The following is a 21,939-nucleotide window of genomic DNA, read 5'->3' on the forward strand; positions in this document are numbered from 1 at the left end:
GCCTTCCTGCTTGTGTTAAGCTACCAAGGGGCTGAGCGGGGGTTAGCTGAGGGTGATTCTATTTTACCCTGACTAGAGTGAGGGTCCTTGCTTGGAATGGGGTAACCTGACTGCCAGCCAAATACCCTATTTCTAACAAGTGGTAATAGTAAATGTCACTCCTTTAGTGTTCAGCACTTTCCCCAAGTTTGTATAGATCGGAGCGGGAATAGTAAATGTCACCCCTTTCTTGCCTACCTTCCCCAAAATAGTTTAAGCTGAAGTGGAAATAGTAAATTTCACCCTTTTAGTGTGCAACACCTTCCCCAGATCTGTTTAGAATGGAGTGGTAATAGTAAATGTCACTCTTTTAGCATCCAACACCTTCCCCAAGTTGGTTTACATTGGAGTCGGAATAGTAAATGTCATCCCTTTAGTGTCTAACACCTTCAACAAGTTGGTTTATGTTTGAGTGGGACTACTAAATGTTGCCTTTTAGTTTCCAATATAGTCCCCAAATTGGTTTGAATTGGAGTATTAATAGTAAATGTTACCTCTTTAGTGTCCAACACCTTCCCCTAATTGGTTTAGAATGGATTTGAAATAGTGAATATCACCTCTTTAGTGTTCAATACCTTGCATGAGTTGATTCATATTGGAGGGGCAAATTTAGTGTCACCCTTTTAGTGTCCAACACCTTCCCCAAATCTGTTTAGATTGGAGAGGGAATAGTATATTTTACCATGTTAGCATCCAACACCTTCCCCAAGTTGGTTTACATTGTAGTCGGAATAGTAAATGTCATCTCTTTAGTGTCTAACACTTTCTGCAAGTTGCTTTAGATTGGAATGGGAATAGTTAATGTCACCCCTTTAGTGTCTGAAATTTTCTCCAAGTTTGGTATAATAAAAAGATGCCACACATATTTTCTAATTTGTTTATTTTTTTACAATTTAATTTATTGTAATTTTTTTACGTTTTGTCAGCTTTCTTTTTAAAATACAAATTCTAGCAATTTTAAAGTGATTTAAATAAAAAAAATGTTAATTGTAAAAAACAGAAAAAAAACAGATTTAATATATATTTGTGTAATGTACATTTCCAGCTGTTATTTTACATTCAATACAATTTTTAAATATGTTTTAACATTTTTTAAATTCAATTTTCAAACATTTAACATATTTATAGTTAATATAATTGAAAACTTGTGTATATTTTCTGCTATTATTTAATGTAATTTTTTCAATTTGTGGAACATTTTTACAATATTGTTTGACATGTTTAGCATTTTTAACATTTTATTTTACATTTTTGTAACATTGATTAAACATTTTTACTATATTTCACATAGATTTCTATGAGGAGACAGTTTTTTAGATTCAGTTGACAGCCATTTTGTTTACCACTTCCTTTCTATTTTGGTGTTATTTGGGGTCTTTTTTCCATCAACCAAGTCGCTGTAAAATGCTGCTGTTAATCCTTTTGGTTAATCCTTTTGGAGGGATTTTTCAAGGGTTTTGAGTGTTGGAGGAATTACGATGGATGTTTAAAAGTTGGGTGTAGTGCTGTTAAATGTTTTTGGTTATGGTTAGATGTGTTTTTGTTAGTGTTTTGCACTTTTTGGGCCTGATTATGATATTGGCGGATGGAATACTCCATCACAAATATGACAGATATTCTGTCCACCATATTACGATTTCCATAGGATATAATGGGATCGTAATACGACAAATAAGATGTCGGTCACATTTGTAACGGAGTAATCCCGTCCACCAGGATTGTAATCAAGCCCCTGTTTCACATTTGTTTTACATTGTATTATTAATGTATGAACATGTTAAAACCTGTGATGTTACTTTTGTTTTAATGATTAAAGGGCTCATTATGAGTTTGGCGTTCCCAAAGCAGGTCCTCCAAACTCGCAGGGAGGAGGCTACCGCCGTAGCGGCCGCATCCCCCCTAACCTATTACAAGGTTTCTGCCGACTTGACCTGATTGACCAGTGGAAAACCTGGAGTAGAGCTTTCCCACTGGTCTGACCATCAGGAACAGTGCTATGAGATAACACCCGGCTAAAGGAGCCGTGTGGTATCTCGTAGCATAGAGGGGGCCTTCCAGCACCCTTGTAATGCGCACTGTCTGCAAAGCAGACAGTGTGCATTCCAATGGTGCTGGGCAGGGGGATCCACACAGAGTTGCAGGAGAGAGGATCCATGTTACCGGTCCTCTTTGCAGCTGGTGCCTGCAGGTGCTGGGGAGTGACTCCTTCACCCTAAAGCAGATTCCTTTTTGCTTCTTGGTGCAGACTGAAGACTTGCTGCTCTCAGAGGATGCACAGCCAGGGAAATCTTGCAGTTGCTGGAAGGAGCTGGTCAAATAATGTTGCAGGGCGAAGTCTTCGCTGTAGCTGTAGATTGTAGGTTCATGTGGAGTCCTGTTGCAGTTCCAGTGGCCAGAAGTCGAAGTAAACATTGCAGAGGAGTCCTGCTGGAATCTTGCATGTCGAATCTGAGGACCTACCCAAGAGGGAGATCCTAAATAGCCCTGGAAGGGGGATTGGTCACCTAGCCTGGTGACCACCTATCAGGAGGGGGCTGTGACGTCACCTGCCTGACCTGGCCACTCAGATGCTCCCAGAGGCCTCTGCCTACCTTGGATTCAAGATGGCAGACTGAAGTGGCCATCTGGAGGAATTCTGGTCACCAAACCTGGGGTTGTGATGGACAGGGGAATAATTACTCCCCTTTCCACTATCCAGTTTCATGCCAGAGCAGGGACTTGAGGTCCCTGAACTGGTGCAGACTGGTGTATGCAAGGAGGGCACCACATGTGCCCTTCAAAGCATTCCAGTGGCTTGTCGAGGCTATCCCTCCCAAACTATGTAACACATATTTCCAAGGGGGGAGGGTGTTACCCCCTCTTCCAAAGAAAATTCTTTGTTCTGCCTTCCTGGACTTGAGCTGGTCAAGCAGCAGAAGAGCAGAAACCTGTCTGAGGGGTAGCAGCAGCGTGGGCTGCGTGGAAAAGTCCAGAAAGCTGGTAGGAGCAATGCTTCGGGTCCTCTAAGAAGCCCCCAGAGTGCATGGAACATACAACCAATACTGGCAACACTATTGGGATATGATTCCAACATGTTTGATACCAAACATGCCCAGGTTCGGAGTTACCATTATGTAGCTGGACATGGGTAGTGACCTATGCACAGTACATACATAAAATGGCGTCCCCACACTTATGAAGTCCAGGAAATTGGAGCTGGAGTTTGTGGGCCACCTCTGCTCATGCAGGGGTGCCCTCACACACAGGTACCTGCACCCTGCCCTCTGGGCTATGGGGGGGCCTACTATAGGAGTGACTTACAGTGACCTGGTGTAGTGACCTGAAGAGAAAGGGTGTATGCACCCTTTTCACACAGGCTGAAATGGCAGGCCTGCAAACACATTTTTACATGGGCTCTTGTGGGTGGCATAATACATGCTGCAGCCCAAGGTGAACACTTGGGGCCTGATTACGACCTTGGCGTAGGGGATTACTCTGGCCTAAACGTGAGGGATATCCCAACCACCATTTTAAAAGTTCCATAAAATATAATGGAACTTGTAATGCGGCGAATGGGATATCCGTCACATTTGGGACAGAGTAATCCCCTCAGCCAAGGGTGTAATCAGGCCCTTGGTACCCCAATGCCGTGTGTACCTGGGTACCATATACCTGGGACTTATATGAGGGCTCCAGTATTCCAATTGTTGAGTGTAAAAAGTTAGAGACAACCAACTTCACAGTTACTGGGGTCCTGGTTAGCAGGATCCCAGTAAACACGGTTAAAACACACTGACTTCAGGCAAAAAGTAGGGATAAACATGCAAAAAAGAGGCTACTTTCCTACAGTTTGTTTTATAAATTGTATTATTTTATTAGTTAAAGTTGTTAAAGTGTTATTCTATTGGTTGCTTTACCATAATTTGTTTTTTTCATCAGATAGATCCTTGTGGGTTAACATGTGTGATTTTTTTTGTAGTATAATACGTATTTGCTAATACTTAAATATTCATTTAATTGTCTATTTTTTATTTGTGTTTGTATTTAAATATTTATAGTTATTAATAATATGTTGGTGTATTTATTGTGTATATATATATATATATATATATATATATATATATATATATATATATTTATTGTACTTTTTGGGAATTTATGTTTAATTTTAGGGTAATGTAATATATTTTAATTGAATTATACATGTTTATTATACGTTTAGAGTTTATTTGAAGTAATTGGTTTATGTTAAAATTGTTTGAATGGTGTCTTTCTTTTATGAAACTATTAGTTATTTTGATAAAGATAGCATCAGCATACACTTTGTGCATTTGAGCTGTCCTAAGAGTTAAACCCCTTTGTACAAATCCACCCTAAAGGTAGTATACACTTTGGCCCTCATTCTGACCTTGGCGGGCGGCGGAGGCCGCCCGCCAAAGTCCCGCCGTCAGGTTACCGTTCCGCGGTCGAAAGACCGCGGCGGTAATTCTGACTTTCCCGCTGGGCTGGCGGGCGGTCTCCTTCAGACCGCCAGCCAGCCCAGCGGGAAAGAGGCTTCCACGATGAAGCCGGCTCGGAATCGAGCCGGCGGAGTGGAAGCTGTGCGACGGGTGCAGTTGCACCCGTCGCGTATTTCACTGTCTGCGCAGCAGACAGTGAAATACATGTAGGGGCCCTCTTACGGGGGCCCCTGCAATGCCCATGCCAGTGGCATGGGCACTGCAGGGGCCCCCAGGGGCCCCGCGACCCCCCCTACCGCCATCCGGATCTCGGCGGTCCGACCGCCGGGATCTGGATGGCGGTAGGGGGGGTCAGAATCCCCGCGGCGGTGCAGCAAGCTGCGCCGCCGCGGAGGATTCAATGGGGCCGCGGTACACTGGCGGGACCCCGCCAGTGGTGCCGGTCCGACCGCGGCTTTACCGCCGCGGTCGGAATCCCCATTGGAGCACCGCCGGCTTGTCGGCGGTGCTCCCGCGGTCCTCCGCCCTGGCGGTCAAAGACCGCCAGGGTCAGAATGAGGGCCTTTATGTAGTTGAACTGGCCTAAGAGTTAAAATATTGCATGCAAATCTACTCTAAGGACTGTATACTTTTTATGCAGTTGAGCTGTCCTAAGAGTTAAAACACTAAAAGCAAATTTATCCTAAAGATAGTATACACATTATGAATTTGATGTGTCCTAAGATTTAAAACATCTTCATGCAAATCCACCTTAAAGATAATATACACTTTATGCAGTTGAGCTGTCCTAAGAGACAAAACACTTCCAGCAAATCTACCCTAGTGAGAGTAGACACTTTATGTAGCTGAGCTATCCTAAAAGTTAAAACACGTCTAGCAAATCTTCCCTAAGGATAGTATACACTCTGACACTTTATGGAGTTGAAGTAACCCAAGGGTTATAAACACTTAATGCAGTTGAGCTATCCTGAGGATTGCAACACTTTTGCACTTTAGCTATTCAGAACACTAGAAAGACTTTATACAGTTGAACTAGCTAAAAATTATCATTGGGATTGTGAACACGTGAGCTCTGATGAGGCTTTTAAAGACGATGTGGCTGAACTTTCATGAGGACGATAAACTCTTTAGGCCATTGAGCAGCAGGGGATAATATAAGGGATAAATCGCCCCATGCTGTACATTATAAGGAAATTGCAGGTCATCAAGGAGTTCCTTTAAAAGGTTCTGGAACTCCGAGGTGACTTACAATATCCTTATCCTCTTTGACTGGGGTTACTTTATCCCATCACCTTTTCCACAAGTCACTCAAGGTTTTGGTGCATAGCTCTCTCATATGAAAGACACAGCAGGTTTGCAAACTTGATGAAGAAAGATAGAACCAGTAGTGTAAAATTAAACACATCAACATTTTTTCGATATTTGTTGTAAAATTATATCAGAAACCAGTTTAAAAAAAACTGCAGTAGTCCAAAACATGTAGAACCAATCTACTAGTTACTTTAAGCTAGAATGTAGAGCGGAAGAAAGAAAAGTGACATTTCATTTTTGCTGCTTTAAACAGCTGCTCGTGACCTGACCTTTCTTTTGCCTTGGGTGCAAGCTCTGGCAGTAGGCAGGCACTGTGACGTCAGCATTCAACTGTATTAACTTATAATACTCGAGTTCTGAAGTGTTATCTATATAATCAATGTCTCAGTACATCACAAGCTGCTGATAAAAAAGAAAATAGAGACTACTGTTAGCACAGAGATTACAGAACCACAGGTATTAATACTGTTTTATGCTAATCTATCCGGAGTATTTCAAGCACTTTACATGCAGCTGAGCTTTCCAAGTTTTTTAGGCACTCTACGCAGGTGAGATATCTCCCAGTTATAGAAGGGGGTTTAGGCAGTTGATCTAAGCCAAAGATTATAGTCGGAATATATATGTAAATGAGCTCTGACGTATTTATGTATAAATGTTTTATTGACTTTGAACATACCCTGGTTAATTGACAGAGCTCTTTATCTAGTGAATCCTGTTCTTTCTTTCTGTCGCAAGCAGATATTGGGACTGATTACAACTTTGGAGGAGGTGTTAATCCGTCCCAAAAGTGACGGTAAAGTGAGGGATATACCACCAGCCGTATTACGAGTCCATTAAATCCTATGGAACTCGTAATACGGCTGGTGGTATATCCGTCACTTTTGGGACGGATTACCACCTCCTCCAAAGTTGTAATCAGGCCCTTTGTATATGATGGAGCTATTTGTCTGGTTTAACTAAACAGATGATATGATTGAGATATTCCCAAGACAATAGACAGGTTTGTATAGAATGGTAGATCTATCCACAGTTTATGGGCCTGATTTTGAGTTTGGCGGTTGGACGAGCCTACTGCCAAACTCATGGGTAGGCTGCCGCCGCCATGCCAGCAGCTCCCCGCCCGCATGTAATATAATGTTCCTGCAGGGCTGACGGATGGGAACATTGTATTGCGAGGTTCCCGCCAGGCTGCCCGGCGGGAACAGTGTTATAGTATTGGTGTCAGCTTCCTTAAGGGAGCTGAGGCCAATACAGTAGCACACCAGCACTATCGGAATGCGCACTGTCTGCAAAGTTGACAGTGCGCATTCCGATGATCCTGGGCAGGGGGGGCCCTGCACTGTTGATGCCCTTGGCATGGGCAGTACAGGGGCCCCCCTGTGGCTCCCACCACTGGCTTTCCACCAGCCTTTCCATGGGAGTGTGATCACCATGGAAAGGCTGGAGAAAAGCTGAGTTGTAATCAGCACGGCGGCACTGAGGTGAGGGCTGCCATGGCTGAGTACAACTGAGACCGCCGTCTGCCCAAGGTGCCTGGGCAGTGGTCCGCCTGTCATCGCAAGGTTGGCGCTCCCTAGACCGCCAGCCTCGTAATGAGGGCCTATAGCTCATTAATTTAAAATACATGATGAAGATTGTTTAGGTGGTCCTAGGGGCATAAACAAATGTTCTATGATTGTTAGCTACATCTAGGGATATCAATAAATGTTTTATGTAGTTGAGTTATACCCTGCAGATGTTGTGAGTAGTTGATCTAGTCCTAGTTCACAGATAGACACTGTGCCTAGTTGAGCTACCGCTGTAGTTATACAAGTATGCACTGAGTAGTTACCAAGGTCTAATATTGTTGAACTATCACCAGGATCATACATACATCTGTAATGGGGCTGAAGTTGTTTTAAAGTAATTAAGAGGCTCATTGCATGACAGAGCTGTCCTCAGATGTATAAATAATTGTTTAAAAAGCTTAACTATTTTTAGGGTTCTAAATAGATACATTATCTAGTTGAGCTGGCCTGTCCTGATTGATTGATTGATTGACTTTTAGAAAGTTGACATTTTCATGCCTAAAACCAAATGGCTTTCCTGTCAATACTCAGCAATCATCTGACCCCTGATTGATACCCAGTGGTAACATGTGCATTGCTCCAAAAAATTGGACAAAAGGCTCTGGATGTGGGGAGGGGCTTTCTTCCCCTAACACAATGGGCCCGGCCCCTTCCTGAGCTTCAAGGGATTCCTACTCTGTCATTGGCAGATGACGTTCACACATAAGCCTGCATCCCTTTTGTCTCTCTAGCCATGCAGGCCCCAAGCCCAGTAAGAGCAGAAGAACTGGCCAGAAAAGGATTAGAAAGTTATACAAAGGGGGTGCCCCTAACCCATAGGCTTACACTGGACATAAAAGAAGCAACCACAGAACCTCTCATTAGAACACTCCTGGACCTGTGAAGAATCAGATGTAGTAGTGTCCTGCTGTCTGAAGGAATACTGGACCTGCTTGCTGTGAACCCAGGACCCCAGAAGTAACTTTAAAGTTGGGTGCTTTCCTGTTTGAGCCTCAGGGACTCAAATAGCTTCCAATGGACTTTCCCCCTGAATAAGCCTCAACTTGCCAGTTTGCCCTGCTGAAGGAACACCAACTTCAAAAAACATGGAAGGGTTCACCTGCACTGATGAGGAGAAGCATCCAGTTGATGCTGAGGCCTTCCTGGGTGCAGGACTTCATCCACTCAGATCTTTGTCACCTTGGTTGATGACTACACCAGCAGCCCGCTGTCATCAAGCCACTCTTTGGATCCAGCTTGCAGCTTGTTCCACGTAAGATTCATTGATGACCACTTTTTCTCAATAAATGTTGCTAAGTCAGATGGTAAATTTTCCATGCAACAAGTCGTGTTCCTTTATTTGATCAATAATCCATGGTGGTCGGCCTTAAGTTTTTACTTTGAACCGATCTAAAGCAACCAGATACCTGAGGATGGGGCTTTGTGCTTTTTGCTATTTTTAATTAAAATGTTAAAAATTCATATCTCTGATTCTATGTATTGAATTTAGTCATTTTAGTGTAATTTTGTGTATTACATTTTACTCTACTTTTCTAAATTAGTTTACAATTTATATTGTCTTGCATAAATACTTTACATATTGCCTCTAAGTAAAGCCTGTCTGCTCTGTGCCGTAGCTACCAGGGGATGAGGTATGGGTTTATTTTGGTGATTTTTGGGGTTCATCTTGACAAGAACTGTGATTAACATTTAGGATGGGTTCTTACCCCTTCACATTATACCCAGATTATTTACAGTGATGTCAAGTGGTAGACTGGTGAGGGTTACATGGAGTGTGTTGTGAAATCTAGCGTCATATTAAAAATGGCAGCTTCTTATGGAAGTGTAAGAGTCAGCTAAACCCAAATACAAAGTTTAAGACATATCATGTTTCAAAGAAAGAGCAAATGGGATAATTCACTCATGGTGGAAGATGAAGCATAAGGCCAATGAATGATCCTATGTTACCAAAGTGAAACTCCCATATATGTGTAATAGGAAAGCAACAGGTATTCATTGTGATCCCCACCTGTAGTGCACATGGATGCATTTGGTGTAACTTATAAACCAAAGTCCTCTCAAGAGTTCTTGCATGTGCAGTCCACTGCATCTGCTGGAACACAATAGGAAAGTAAAAAGAACTTCTAATAATGTACGCAAAGTCATGTGGTGGTATGGTGTGAGTCTCCTAGACTGTCTGGTTTAAAGAGGCAATCCTCTAGGGGAAACATAAGGTTGTTATTAAACCCAAATGTAAAAATTAGTAAAGCTCAACATCTCTCAAAGTGGAAAGAAACAGGTGACATCACTAAAGGTGGAGGCACAATGTAGCACAATCGGGTTACAAAGTGGCACAATGCATGCACTGCGCCACTTTGTAAATATGGCACGAGTAGTTTAGCCTCGTTGGGCCACAGTAGTGTAAAACAAAATGATGTTAATGTGGCACAAGGTGGCGCTAGGGTCTTATAAATAAACAAAGGTTTGCAAAGTTAGTTCAAGAAATGTGTAGGCGTGTATATGAAGGATGTTTTCTCATTATCATTATTCACAATCTAGTATGAAAGAAGCTATTTAGTTACAAAGGAGTGTGAGGGAGGTTCAGCCTGAAAGACTGTGAACATAACAAAAAGCCTGTCATATTTCTATATTGACTTAAAGCTTCATGACCCACGGAAGAACTAATGAAAATATAATGGAAAATACAAGGTAAATCATCATGGGTAATTAGATTTATACTCTCGGTTTATCATACCATTATGTTCACATTAAGGATCCAAACCTAAGAGAAAAATATAAAGAATATCATTCAAATCCATACAATGACAGATCAAAGGAAGCAACACTTTTCCAATGGATCATTCAGACCTCTTGGATGCTGTGTTCTTTTATCCAGTGTGTAAGAATGTGGGTTATTAGTTGGGAGGAGTGAGAGCCCCACTCAAGTAATAATCACAATCCTTGTCGGGGCGAGCCATAAAGGTCAGAACCTGTGCTTCCCCTCTGGTAGCTTGGCACAAAGCAGTCAAGCTTAACTGAGAGGAAATGTGTAAAGTATTTATGCAGCACTTCAGACAGAATTGAAGTAAAAAAACAGGGCAAGAAAAATCCCAAACCTATTCAGAACAATTAGATCATGTTTTAATAAATAAATTGATACCAAAATAACAAAAATCCAATCAGAAAAACTGGAATTATGAGTTTAAAAAATGTAAAGTGAAAATAGCATCAAAAGATTGGGCTGAGACAAACCCAATACAGCTGACCCTGATAAAGCACCTGTAGGGTAGAAGACCAGGTGCGGCCCACTGAGACGTTTACCTTCTTAATCCTGTTCATGTGTAGCTCTCTTTAATGAGATCATCAGCGGGTGAGGTTCCAGACTGGATCAGGAGAGGGGTCATCGATCGCGGTGTGCTTAAGTCCTAGGCCTTGATAGGAACTTCACACCGGCATGAGAAAAGCTCTGTTTGGTGAGGTTTGAGGTATTGATCCAGGCAGGTCTTACTGGCAGTCGGATACAGTTTCCACAGCAGTCAAGGTTAAGACCATTTGTGTTCACAAGGAGACTGGATATGGTTCTTTGGGGCATGAAAAGCTTTGAACATCTGATGCTTCACCTTGAGTGAAGTTCTTACAGCCTAAGGTAAGAGGAGTGTTCTCTAGCACAAGCCAAGTGTCCAGGACCTAGGGGGCACTTCTTGGGGGTTCGGACTCGCTCCATCAGAGGCCAATAGCAGGGTGCAGACAAGACCAGTTAGTGCTGGTCCATTGTGCAGTTGCAGTGAAAGGCCTTTAGAATCTTTTTGTGTCTGTATATTTGAAACAGGAAGTCAGCCAGCTACCCATGGAGTCACTTGGGTCCTGGTTTCCAGGCAGAGCTTTCAGCAGCAGGGCGGTCCTTCTCCAGAGTCTCCACAGGTTTAGGAGTGTTCTGATGAGAGGTTCTGTGGTAGCCACTTTTATACCCGGTGCCAGCCTGTGGGTTGGATAAACCCCCTTTGTCTACTCCTAAACTGGTTCTGGTTAGTTCTTCCTTTTGATCTGGATCGAGCTCCAGTCTCTGCTAGTGGAACATAGAGCAGGGAGGCCCACGTGTGAGATGCATTTACCAGTGACAGGGTCACTTCTGAAGTCAGAAAGGGGCTGGGTTCAGCCCTCCGACTACCCCTTAAAACTCAGAGGGGAGTTGTGTACGACCCCCCAGGCCATCCTGCTCAGGAGAGGCGCACCCTTGTCACACTCAAGGCCCTTTTGTCCCATGTCTAGAAGGAATATATCTAACAATACAGGAGAGCCATTAACAGTCATGTGGCCCTGGACACTGACAGGAAAGCAAAAGTGAAATGTACAAAACAATGATGGATGGAATTCTTAAATTGATCTCAGCAGCTGGTAATTACTTTTGGCCAAATCCAAGTCCATAATAATGCAGTTCAGACTGCCATGCTCCTATTGGAGCAGGTTCAAGACGGATTTGCATATGGCTGTGTCCAAACTGAGGTGTGTGAATAACAATATAATAAGATAGCCCTCAATAATCACCAGTGGCTGAGATCAATTCAAACATTCCATCCATCACTTTTTGTATTGTTCAGTGAAACTTTCTAAAAGTGACATTTGCAAAATAGTTGATTAAAATACAACTTCACTATTAAAGAGGATTTAAAATTACAATTCACATGAGTGGAGGAAGGGTTCCTCTAGTTGTTCCCAAACTGAAGTTATCACTTAATAAATGTAATAAGGTAACACAGTGCTAGTCTATCGGAGGCTACTTTGACACTGTTTAAAACTACTTTGGATATGTTGCTCCGACATGTAAAGCTCAAGCACCTATATCCTACTATTTACATACCATGCTCCCTGCCCTATGTGCTGTATGGGCCTGCCTTAGGTTATGCCTGGAAAAAGCTTTATTTTGCCAGGTTGAAATCACAGTTTAAAAATACACTACAAGCAGTAAGCATCAGAGATATTTTACTGTGCTGCTTTAATGGGGAGCACAATGAGTACTGTAGCCCACCTTTAGCATCTAATTTACAGGCAAACTGGCATTTGAAGATCAGGTCAATATGTTAGCATCCTCCCTCTTTTTTTGCTAAGCCTAATTAGTTAATTTGTCAGTTTATTAATACTGAACTTCAAAAGACCATATCACTGCACTAGTTTTGGCTAAACTTTGTCTTGTATGTAGGAATAAGGGAAAAACTTCTGCTAAATTTACAAATGCTACAGAACGCCTCGGCTCAGCTTCTGAAAAATGTTCCTAAACATTAATTGGTGTCACTGGCCATAAAAGACTTAAATGGACTTTCTTTGGAAAAAAAAATCAAATTTACAGCTCTTTGCATCACCTTTAAGACATTAAATAATACAGCTCCCAAATACCTTCATGGTAATCTTACTTGGTATGTACCTGCTTGTAATCTGAGATCTGCAGTCTCAAAGTGTTTAGTTCTGGTTGTGCAAAGGTTTAAGCAAGCCTCCTGGCTAGGTAGAAGCTTCTATCTTAATACCATAAAGTTATGGAATGGTCGCCCCATGAGGCTGAACAACTGCACAGATATCTTGTTGTTTAGAAAATGCCTCAAAACCTGTTTTTTACCCATTAGTGTTATTTAAGACTTCCACATCCTCCTAGATGCCAACTAGAGGTATACTAATTTTACCATGTTAGGGAGGATAGGCACAATCACTTTATCACTGGGAAGGGTGCAGAGTTCTATAGCTAACAGAAATGGGTTCAGCATAAAAAGTATGGTAGTGAAGCAAAAAACTGGGGAAATACGGAGAAAAAAATGTTAATTTCCAACAAAATGTATTTCTGTCTGTAGGAGGAACATGAATGTATAAGTGTGTTGTTTTGTGCTTTTCTAGATATTCTTTCACAGCCAAACTTAGTCAAAATCAACGGATTGGACTATCCTGGCTACAACATTACTTTAAAGTGTGATGTTGGGATCCAGACAGTGGAGAGATACTTGTTTTTTAAAGACAATCTGAACATCACCTGTGACCAGCAGCGGATCACCTGCTCTGAATCCAGCCCCTTCCTGCACTTCCATCCATTAATGATGTCCGACAGTGGGGCCTACACCTGTGGAATATACAACCTAGTCAGCAGCAACACCAGCCGCCCTCTGGAAATCGTGGTAAAAGGTGAGGTCATATCAAGGTCACATGCGTAGTGAGGAAATAGAGTCCCCTGTGTTTATGCTTAGTGTATTTGTAAATCTTTGCTGCACTTGTGTGTAAATGAGTAACTCAATTTCATGCACATGTGCCCCCATTCTCTGCATGTGTGGCTCCATTCTTTGAAAGTATGACACTGATCTGTGAATGTAGGAATCAATTGTGTGTGTGTGAGAGAGGCTATGGGCCTAATTACAAGGTTGGCAGTCCATGGACCACCAAACTCGCAGTGGCTGTCAGACCGCCGCACTCCTGGCGGTGCAATCACCAGATTACAATCAAGGATCTCGACGGTTTGGTGGCGGTAGAACTCTTGCTCAGCCACAGTGGTGCTGAAGACTGCACCGCCAACCGCCATGCTTATCATGAGTTACCTTTCTGCCAGCCTCTCCATGGCTGGCTCCCCGCTATTAAAAGGCTGGTGGAAAGGAAAAAAAGGGGACTACAAGTGTGACTCCATTCTATGAGTGTGTGACTTCTTTTTGTGTATGTGCAGCTCTGTTCTGTATATGTGTGACTTTGTACTGTGTATGGAATTATCCATTTGTGACTCCACTCTGTGTACACCTTAGTCCATTCTATGACTGTGTGAGACTTCTTTCTGTGTATGTGTGACTCAATTCTGTGTATGTTTTACTTCATTCTATGAGTCTGTGAATCCTTTCTGCAGCTCTAGTCTGTGTATTTCTGACTTTATTCTGTGTATGTGTTACTCTATTTTATGAGGGTGCGATTTATTTCTGTGTATGTGTAGGTATATCCCGTGTATGGCACTCTATTCTATGTATGCGATACTCCGTTTTATGAGTCTGTGACAACTTTATGTTTATGTGCAGCTATATTCTGTGTACGTGTGACTCCATTCTATTAGTGTGTGGCTTCTTTCTGTGTATTTGTAGCTGTGTTCTTAGCATGTGTGATTAATTATGTGTCTGCTTTACTTCACTCTGTGTATGTGTGACTCCATTCTGTGTGTTAGGCATACTCCATACTATGCGTGTGTGTCTTCTTTCTCTGAATGTAGGGAAGTGGAGTATGACATGGTGTGGTGTATTAGTCCTCACCATGTAATACTATCACAATACCCCAAAGATTGTCCTTGGATTCACACTAGCTTAGTCCTCGTAGTGTGGCAAAGAGCAGTCAGGCGTCACTGAGAAGAACGTATGTTAATTTCAGAGCACCAACATGGATGAATGGCATGACTTGAAAGAAATTCATAATTAATTTATAAAAATAGATTTTATTTTTCTATTAATTTAGACATCAAATTGAACACAATTGAATAAGCAGAACCAGAGTTAAATATTTTATAAGCAACACTAAATCACAGCAGAAGTGGCATTTAAATATAGCAGTCTATGTGAGAAATATCACTGGTTGCAAAAACGTTCTAAGAAAGTGAATTACATGGAACCCTTACTGGGCTTAGGTTGTTCAGTCCCTAGGACCAGATCACGACAGTCAGTTCACTTTTACCTGGCTCGTGGCATCCAGGTGCAGTGTTGTTCTGGATGTCTGTGGTGCTGAACGGGACTCATACTGGTGCTGATTTTACCACTTACATGACGATTCTGACAAGGGGATGTAAAATCTCATCTCGGCTTGGTTTGCCGATGCCGGATGAAGGCTGCACCCTGTGCCCTGCACCTGCAGCATCAAGTGTCGGGGTTAGTTACTGGACTTGCAACCAACAAGTTTTGGCAGCAGTAAAGGTGCAGGAATCATTTGGGAACATCCCAGGTTCTGAGGAAGAGGGGTAGTGGCCTGAAACTTGGAGGCAGGTAGGACTACAACTTCCAGAAAGCAGTGGACCACCTGGCCTTTGATGATCCCACTAGAGGCCCGATGGCTGGCAAAACCTTAGATACTGCAGGTGTTTTTACCTGCAGTTTGCAGTAGACTACTGCCACTAGTCCAAAGGAGATTGATGGTGCTTCTGGCTTACACAGGTGCCCTTCTGGTTGGGAGTGATGAGTTTTAGCTAAGGACATGGTTGTTCATGCAGTTCACAGTCTTTTGCCTCAGGGACAGAGTATCCCTGTTTTGCTTAGTTGCAATGGGCAGAGTCTGGTTGTCGGTGGTGCAGAGCTCCTCCTGGTCCTTCTTTGAAGTTGGCCGATCAGATCTGAGGTTTTGGTGTAGGGAGTGTCCCTTAGATCCTGGATTTAGGGAGTTAGGGATATGGAGTCTAGTGGCCAATGGGTAACTAGCTTGTATAGCTAATCTGCCCCTGTGGTGACCATATCCGGTGGAACAGGTCACCTTTACCTACCAGAACACTTTCTTCTGACACTCCTATGATGGCAGAAATCAGACTTTAATGCGCTGACCGGGCTGCTCATGGTGTGGTCAGCCTGCTGGCAGTGTGCACAGTCCTGCATACTTAATTTCCCATATATATAGAGTGTCAATCAGGTCATCACCATGTCGACATAACAATTTAGGGGGAGATCACAGAAACTGGGATCTGTTTAGCAGGCTCCCAGTGCACTAACAGTGCACTAACAGGCTCATACACATCAAAAATGCGGGGCAAAAAGTGTGGGGTGACCATATATAAAGGGGGACTTTCCTGCATGACCGTCCCAGACAAAAAGGGATGAGCAACTAACCTACACACTGTTAGTTCTTATTGTCTAAGTGGAAAAGTCTGGAAAGGCCATCTGCATTGCAATGGTCAGTCCCTGATCTGTGTTTCCTATAGGGAAATGGACCACCTCAACAGTTTGGGGTTCTCCCCTCTCATCTGCATCAGCCATGTGAGAGGCATGTGGCCGGTTTGAATCTTGAGATGAGTCCCAAACATTTATGGTCTCAGCTACTTCAGGTACCAAACTATTGCAAGGGCTTCCCTCTCAATAGCACTCCAATGCTTCTCTCTAGGGAGGAGTCGTCTGCTCATATAAGCAACTAGTTGATCCTGGCCCTCATCATTTGTTTGTGCTAACACCACCCCAATACCATGTTCATTAGTGTCTGTCTGGACAAGGAACTCCTTTGTATAGTCAGGTGCCTTGAGTACAGGTGTCAAAGGCCTTTTGGCACCCTGCAGTCCATACAGCCTTTTTAGGCTGTTTCTTAGAGGTAGGTCCAGTTAAGAGAGCCACAAGGGTCCAATAATTCTTCACAAACAGTCTACAGTACTCAGTCAAGCCAAGAAGACCCTGACCTGAGTCTGGATTTTGACCGATTCCCAGTCCAGAATGGTGAGGTGTACAACAGAACTCTGTGCTGCGTAGCACTTACTGGCCTTGATAGTTAGGCCTGCCTGCTGTAGGGCCTGTAATACATCCTTCAAGTGGACCAGGTGATCCTCCCAGGTGGAGCTAAAGACAGTAATGTCATCCAGGTATGCAGGACTAAAGCCTTCCAGGCCTGAGAGAACTCAAGTCACCAACTTTTGGAAGGTAGCAGGTGCCTTTTGTAATCCAATGGACATTGCAGTTAACTGGTAGTGACACCCTAGGGTGGAAAATGCAGACCTCTCTTTTGCTCTCTGGGTGAGTCCAATTTGCCAGTACCCTGACGTTATGTCAAAGGCACATATGAATTTGGCTGCACCCAACTTGTCAATCAGTTCATGTGCCCTAGGGATAGGATGAGAATAATTTTTGGTTACTGCATTGAGGCCTCTGTAATCCACAAAGGACCTCATCTCATGTTTCTCACCTGTTTTGGGTGAGGTGGAGGGAGCAGCACCTATGGGCTAGTGGAGTGGCCATTAGGAGGCTCAATTACCCCAAGCTTTAACATCTTTCTGCCCTCAGTCTTCATGGAAGCTTAAACTTGGTCTGACATTCTGTATATTTTGTTCTTTCCAGGGAGTTTGTCACCCATGTCCACATCATGGGTACACCATGTTGTCTGACCAGAGGTTAAAGAAAAGTGCTTCATAAACTGGCCTGGAACTTGCCTACAGTCAGCCTATTTTTCATCAGTGACAATGAACATGGCCATGTCAGCTCTGTCCTTGTGGAGTTTTACACAGTTTACATGAGAACCCTGTGAGGATTCCTGGGGGCGCCTAAGTCTATCAAGTAGGTGACTTCCCGCTTTTTCTCCAAAATTGAATAGGACCTAGTCCACTTGCCTTGGAGGACCCTTGGAGCCACAGATTCCAACACCAGCTGACCTGGTTGGTTCTCCACCAGTGCTGTCTTCGTTTCATACCAATGTTTGATAAGCTCCTGGCTGGCTTCAAGGTTCATGTTTGCCTTTTACATGTACTCTACCATGCGTGAATGCAGGCCTGGTACATAGTCCATTAGGTCCTGCTTGGAATGTTAAAGAGGCCTCTCCCATCCTTCCTTTACAAGACTCAATTTACCCCTTACAGGATGACCAAACAAAAGTTCAAAAGGGCTGAACTCAACCCCCTTTTGTGGTACCTCTCTGTATGTAAACAAGAGGCAAGGTAACAGGTCATCCCATCTCTTTCTGAGCTTGTCAGAGAGTTCCGTTATTATGCCTTTCAGGGTTTTGTTGAAGCTCTCAGTCAACCAATTTGTCTGAAGCCGATAGAAGGTGGTAAAATAGTAACTCACCCCAAATTCTTCCCACATGGCTTTCAGATAGACAGACATAAATTTTGTCCCTCTGTCTGACACTACCTCTTTAGGAAACCCCGCTGTGTTGAAGATACCAGTGATGGCCTGTGCTACTGCAGAGCAGTTGCAGTCATAACAGGAGTTGCCTCTGGGTATCGAGTGGCATGGTCTGCTACCACTAAGATAAAGCGATTCCCAGTTGCAGTTTGAGGTCCATGGGGCCAACAATGTTAACCCTCACCCTCTCAAAAGGCTTCCCATCCACAGTGGAATTAAGGGGGCCTTTGGGCTTGTGCCTGTGTTGCTACTGACTTGGCAGGTCACACAAGAGCGATAAAACTCCTTCACTTTTTCAGGCACTTGGGCCCAATAAAAATGGGCAACCAACGTGTTCCAGGTTTTGGTTTGTCCCAGATGTAAAGCTAAGGGGATGTCATGGGCCAATGTGAGGATAAGTTCTCTATATATTTGGGGGACCACCACTCCCCTGAATCTCCCTAGTTTGTGGTCCCTGGCCTCAGTGTACAGAAGCTCATCCTCCCAATAAACCCTCTGGGTTCCATTGACATCACCCTCCTCTTGCCTTGCAACTTGTTGTCCAGCGCCTTCAAGAGTAGAGCATTCCATTTGCCCTTTGCATAGGACACCTCTGGAGGGTCTCCCTGCACTGTGAAGCTCTGGCAGGTCAGGACAGGCTACCTCAGCTGTAACTCGCTCCTCAGGCCTCGGGTCATCTCCTTCTGGAGACGTCTCCCTCTGGTCCTGTGAACTCTTTGAAGCTGTTTTAGCAGACGTCTTGCCTTTTCTCTTGCCGGGGGGCTGCTTGGTCCAATATTTCAGGATCCAAGTCCACTCTCTTTCCCTGACGTGCTGCCTGTGGTCTTGTGGAGACACACATGTACTCAGGGAGACCCAACATCTCTGCATGAACCTTCCTTTTTATTTCTGCACAAGCAGAAGTCTCTAGATCATTTCCAAACAGATTCTCTACTGGGACAACAGGGGGCGCAAGCACTTTCTTTGGGCTAGTAACCCCTCCCCATACATCCATAGGATGTAGCTTAGTTTCATTGTTAGGACTGGTAAACTGGTGACTGACACCAGGCAACATTTGGTCTGGGGAAACCAATCTAGCAGCCACAATAGTGACACTGGCACCTGTACACCTCAGTGCCTCTATTTCAGTCCCATTTTTTCTTCTGCCATTGTTTGTACTTCTCCATGTTTGGAGATAAGACTGCCAGGTTCTCAATATTAACTCCCCACACAGACCATAAAGTAGCTTCAGTGTAACTTTTTGCCCCTTCCAGAGTACACTTCTACCCTCACTCCTATGCTAGCCAACCCTTGAGATTGTCCACCACTGGGGGACTTTTTGGAGCATGCTGCATCTCCATTTTTATGACCTGCCTGATGACACAACCCAGAAGCCTTCTTTGGGTCCCAATGTTTACCCTGATACTCCTTTTCTTTAGATTGTGAGAAATCTCAGGACCCACCCTCATGAGAAGTCTTTTTGGGCCTTTTAGAGAACTTCTTATTTTTATCTTTTTCTTTGCTCACCTCTTTCCCCTGCTGGGAAGCCTGTGAAACCTTCTTATGGTCATCTCCACACTGGGTCTTTATAGCTACCCTGGATCTGCCCCATATGTCTGCTCTCTGGGAGAAGACAATTCAGAATCAACCATATGCTGATACAATTTCTATGTGGTACATTTAGTTAGAATGTGATCTTCCATGATTTCATTGTACAACCCATCATAAGTGCCCTCCTTATTGCCTTTAATCCAGCCCTCCTGTGCTTTGACTGAACAGTCCACAAAGTCCATTCAGGTCTGGTCCTGACCTTTCTAGGTGTCCCTAAATGTCATCCTATATTCTTCTGTGGTGAGTCCAAACCCTTCTATGAGTGTCTCCTTCATATGTGTGTACGCAACCACTTCCTCAGGAAGTGTCAGAAGTCTATCTCTGCCCTCAACTGGGAATAACTCCCAAAGTAGAGAGCCCCAGTAACGAGATGGTACTCTCCTCATTCTGCAAACTCTCTCAAAGGCTGCAAACTATGTATTGATGTCATCTCCATTATGAAGCCTAGGGATGATCCTATTAGGGATTTTAGAGTCAAAAGAATCTTCCTTCTCCCTGCTGTCTGTATTGCTGCCACCGAATTTGGACCTAAGGCCTAACTTAGCTGTCCTTCTCTCTACAGCTAGTCTTCTCTCCTCAAGTTCAGGTTTTCTCTCCTCTAGGGGGATTAAGTCCAAGATATCCTCAAGGAGTCCTACCCTCTTCCTAGTGGGGGGTCTGCTAGAGTGACTTCTGGCACTTACCACTGGTGAAAGTTGGTCTGGGAAAGAGCTGACAATCATGGTCTCCACCTTCTTCCCTATCATTTTCTGGGGTAAGGGCATCTACCAATACCTCTACAGGTTCACCTTCTGAAGAAGCCTCATTTTCTACCCTCTCTTCTTCATAGAGGATGAGGGCCTTCTCCAGGTCCTCTTTTTTGGCTGCAGCTCTATAGTCAATGCCTTTAGCCTTGCACAGAGGGTCACTGATCCTGAGGACTGGCAGGATGGACAAGTCGAGACTCTTGTCAGCATTCATTGTTCGCTTAACCTAAGGGTTGGAACCTTATTAAAAATTTGGGAAAACTTTGAAAAATCCTAACTCACTAGGTCTACACGGGCACTTACAAGCCAATTAGAAAAGAAAAAAAAAGAAAAGAATACTAAATTCCATTTTAAAAGTGGAAAAATACACTTATGACCAAGTGGTGCTGTGAAACAAAAGTTCAAGACCCCACTGCTGAAACACCAATGTAGGAAGGTTGAGTGGGGTGGGGGTTAGTCCTCACCATGTAATACTCTCACAGGACCCCAAAGATGGTCCTTGAATTCAACCTAGTAAATCCTTTGCTCAATCCTGGTAGTGTGGCAAAGAGCAGCCGGGCGTTCCTCAGAGGAATATGTGTTAAGCATTTCTGAGCACCAACATGGATGATAAGTAATTGACACAACTTGAAAGAAACCCAACACCAATTAACAAAAATAGAATTTGTATCCTAATTAAACACCAAAACAAACAGAACAGAATAAGTATAACTGGAGGTTTAGATTTTAGAAGCACTATTCAATCACAGCAGAACATTGAAGTCAATGGGAGAAATTTCACTGGGGGCATAAACATACTTAAAAAGCGAGTTGCACGGAACCCTTACAGGGCTAAGGTTGTTCAGGCCCCGTGACTGGGCTACAGCAGTCATTTCACTTTTATCTGGTCTGTGGGGTCCGGGTGCAGAGTTGTCCTGGCTGTCTGTGTTGCTAAATGGGACTCACACTGGTGCTGATTTTTTAACACTTACACGACGGTGCTGAAAAATCTCAGCTGAGGCTGGGTTGACGATGTCGAATGCAGGCTGCATGCTGTGATGTGCACCTGCAGTGTCAAGTGTGGGGTTTAGTTACTGGACTGGCAACCAACAAGCCTTGGTAAAAAGCAGAAATGCTTTGAGAAGTTTCCGGGGTCCGAGTGAGCAGTGTAGTGGCCTGAAACTTAGTGGCAGGCTAGACTACAACTCCCAGAAGGCATTGGACCACCTGTTTTTTCACAATCCAAAGGTGGCCCGATGGCCGGTGAATCTTCAGATCCCGCAAGTGTTTTTACCTGCAGTTTTCAGGGGACGAGTGCCACTAGTACAAGGGAGACTGAAGGTGCTTCTGGCTTCCAAGGGGGTCCTTCTGGACAGTAGTGATGAGTTTCAGCTAAGGATGAGGGCCATTCATGCAATTCCCAGTCTGTTGCCTCAGGGATGGAGTATCACCTTTTCCTTGGTTGCAGTGGGCAGAGTCTGATTGT

The 21,939-nt window shown here is 43.7% G+C and overlaps 1 protein-coding gene across 2 annotated transcripts in view; it reads left to right on the forward strand.

Annotated features, from left to right (window-relative positions):
• The window catches only part of LOC138246665 (carcinoembryonic antigen-related cell adhesion molecule 16-like), a 207,751-nt gene that overhangs the window by 38,351 nt on the left and 147,461 nt on the right, over positions 1–21,939 (forward strand). For both annotated transcript variants that reach the window (XM_069201410.1, XM_069201411.1), the window contains exon 4: positions 13,217–13,498. In XM_069201410.1, coding sequence (XP_069057511.1) covers positions 13,217–13,498 — 282 coding nt within the window. The remainder of the gene's footprint in view (positions 1–13,216; positions 13,499–21,939) is intronic.

Source organism: Pleurodeles waltl, chromosome 7, assembly GCF_031143425.1.
Source record: "Pleurodeles waltl isolate 20211129_DDA chromosome 7, aPleWal1.hap1.20221129, whole genome shotgun sequence".
Lineage (NCBI taxonomy): Eukaryota > Metazoa > Chordata > Amphibia > Caudata > Salamandridae > Pleurodeles > Pleurodeles waltl.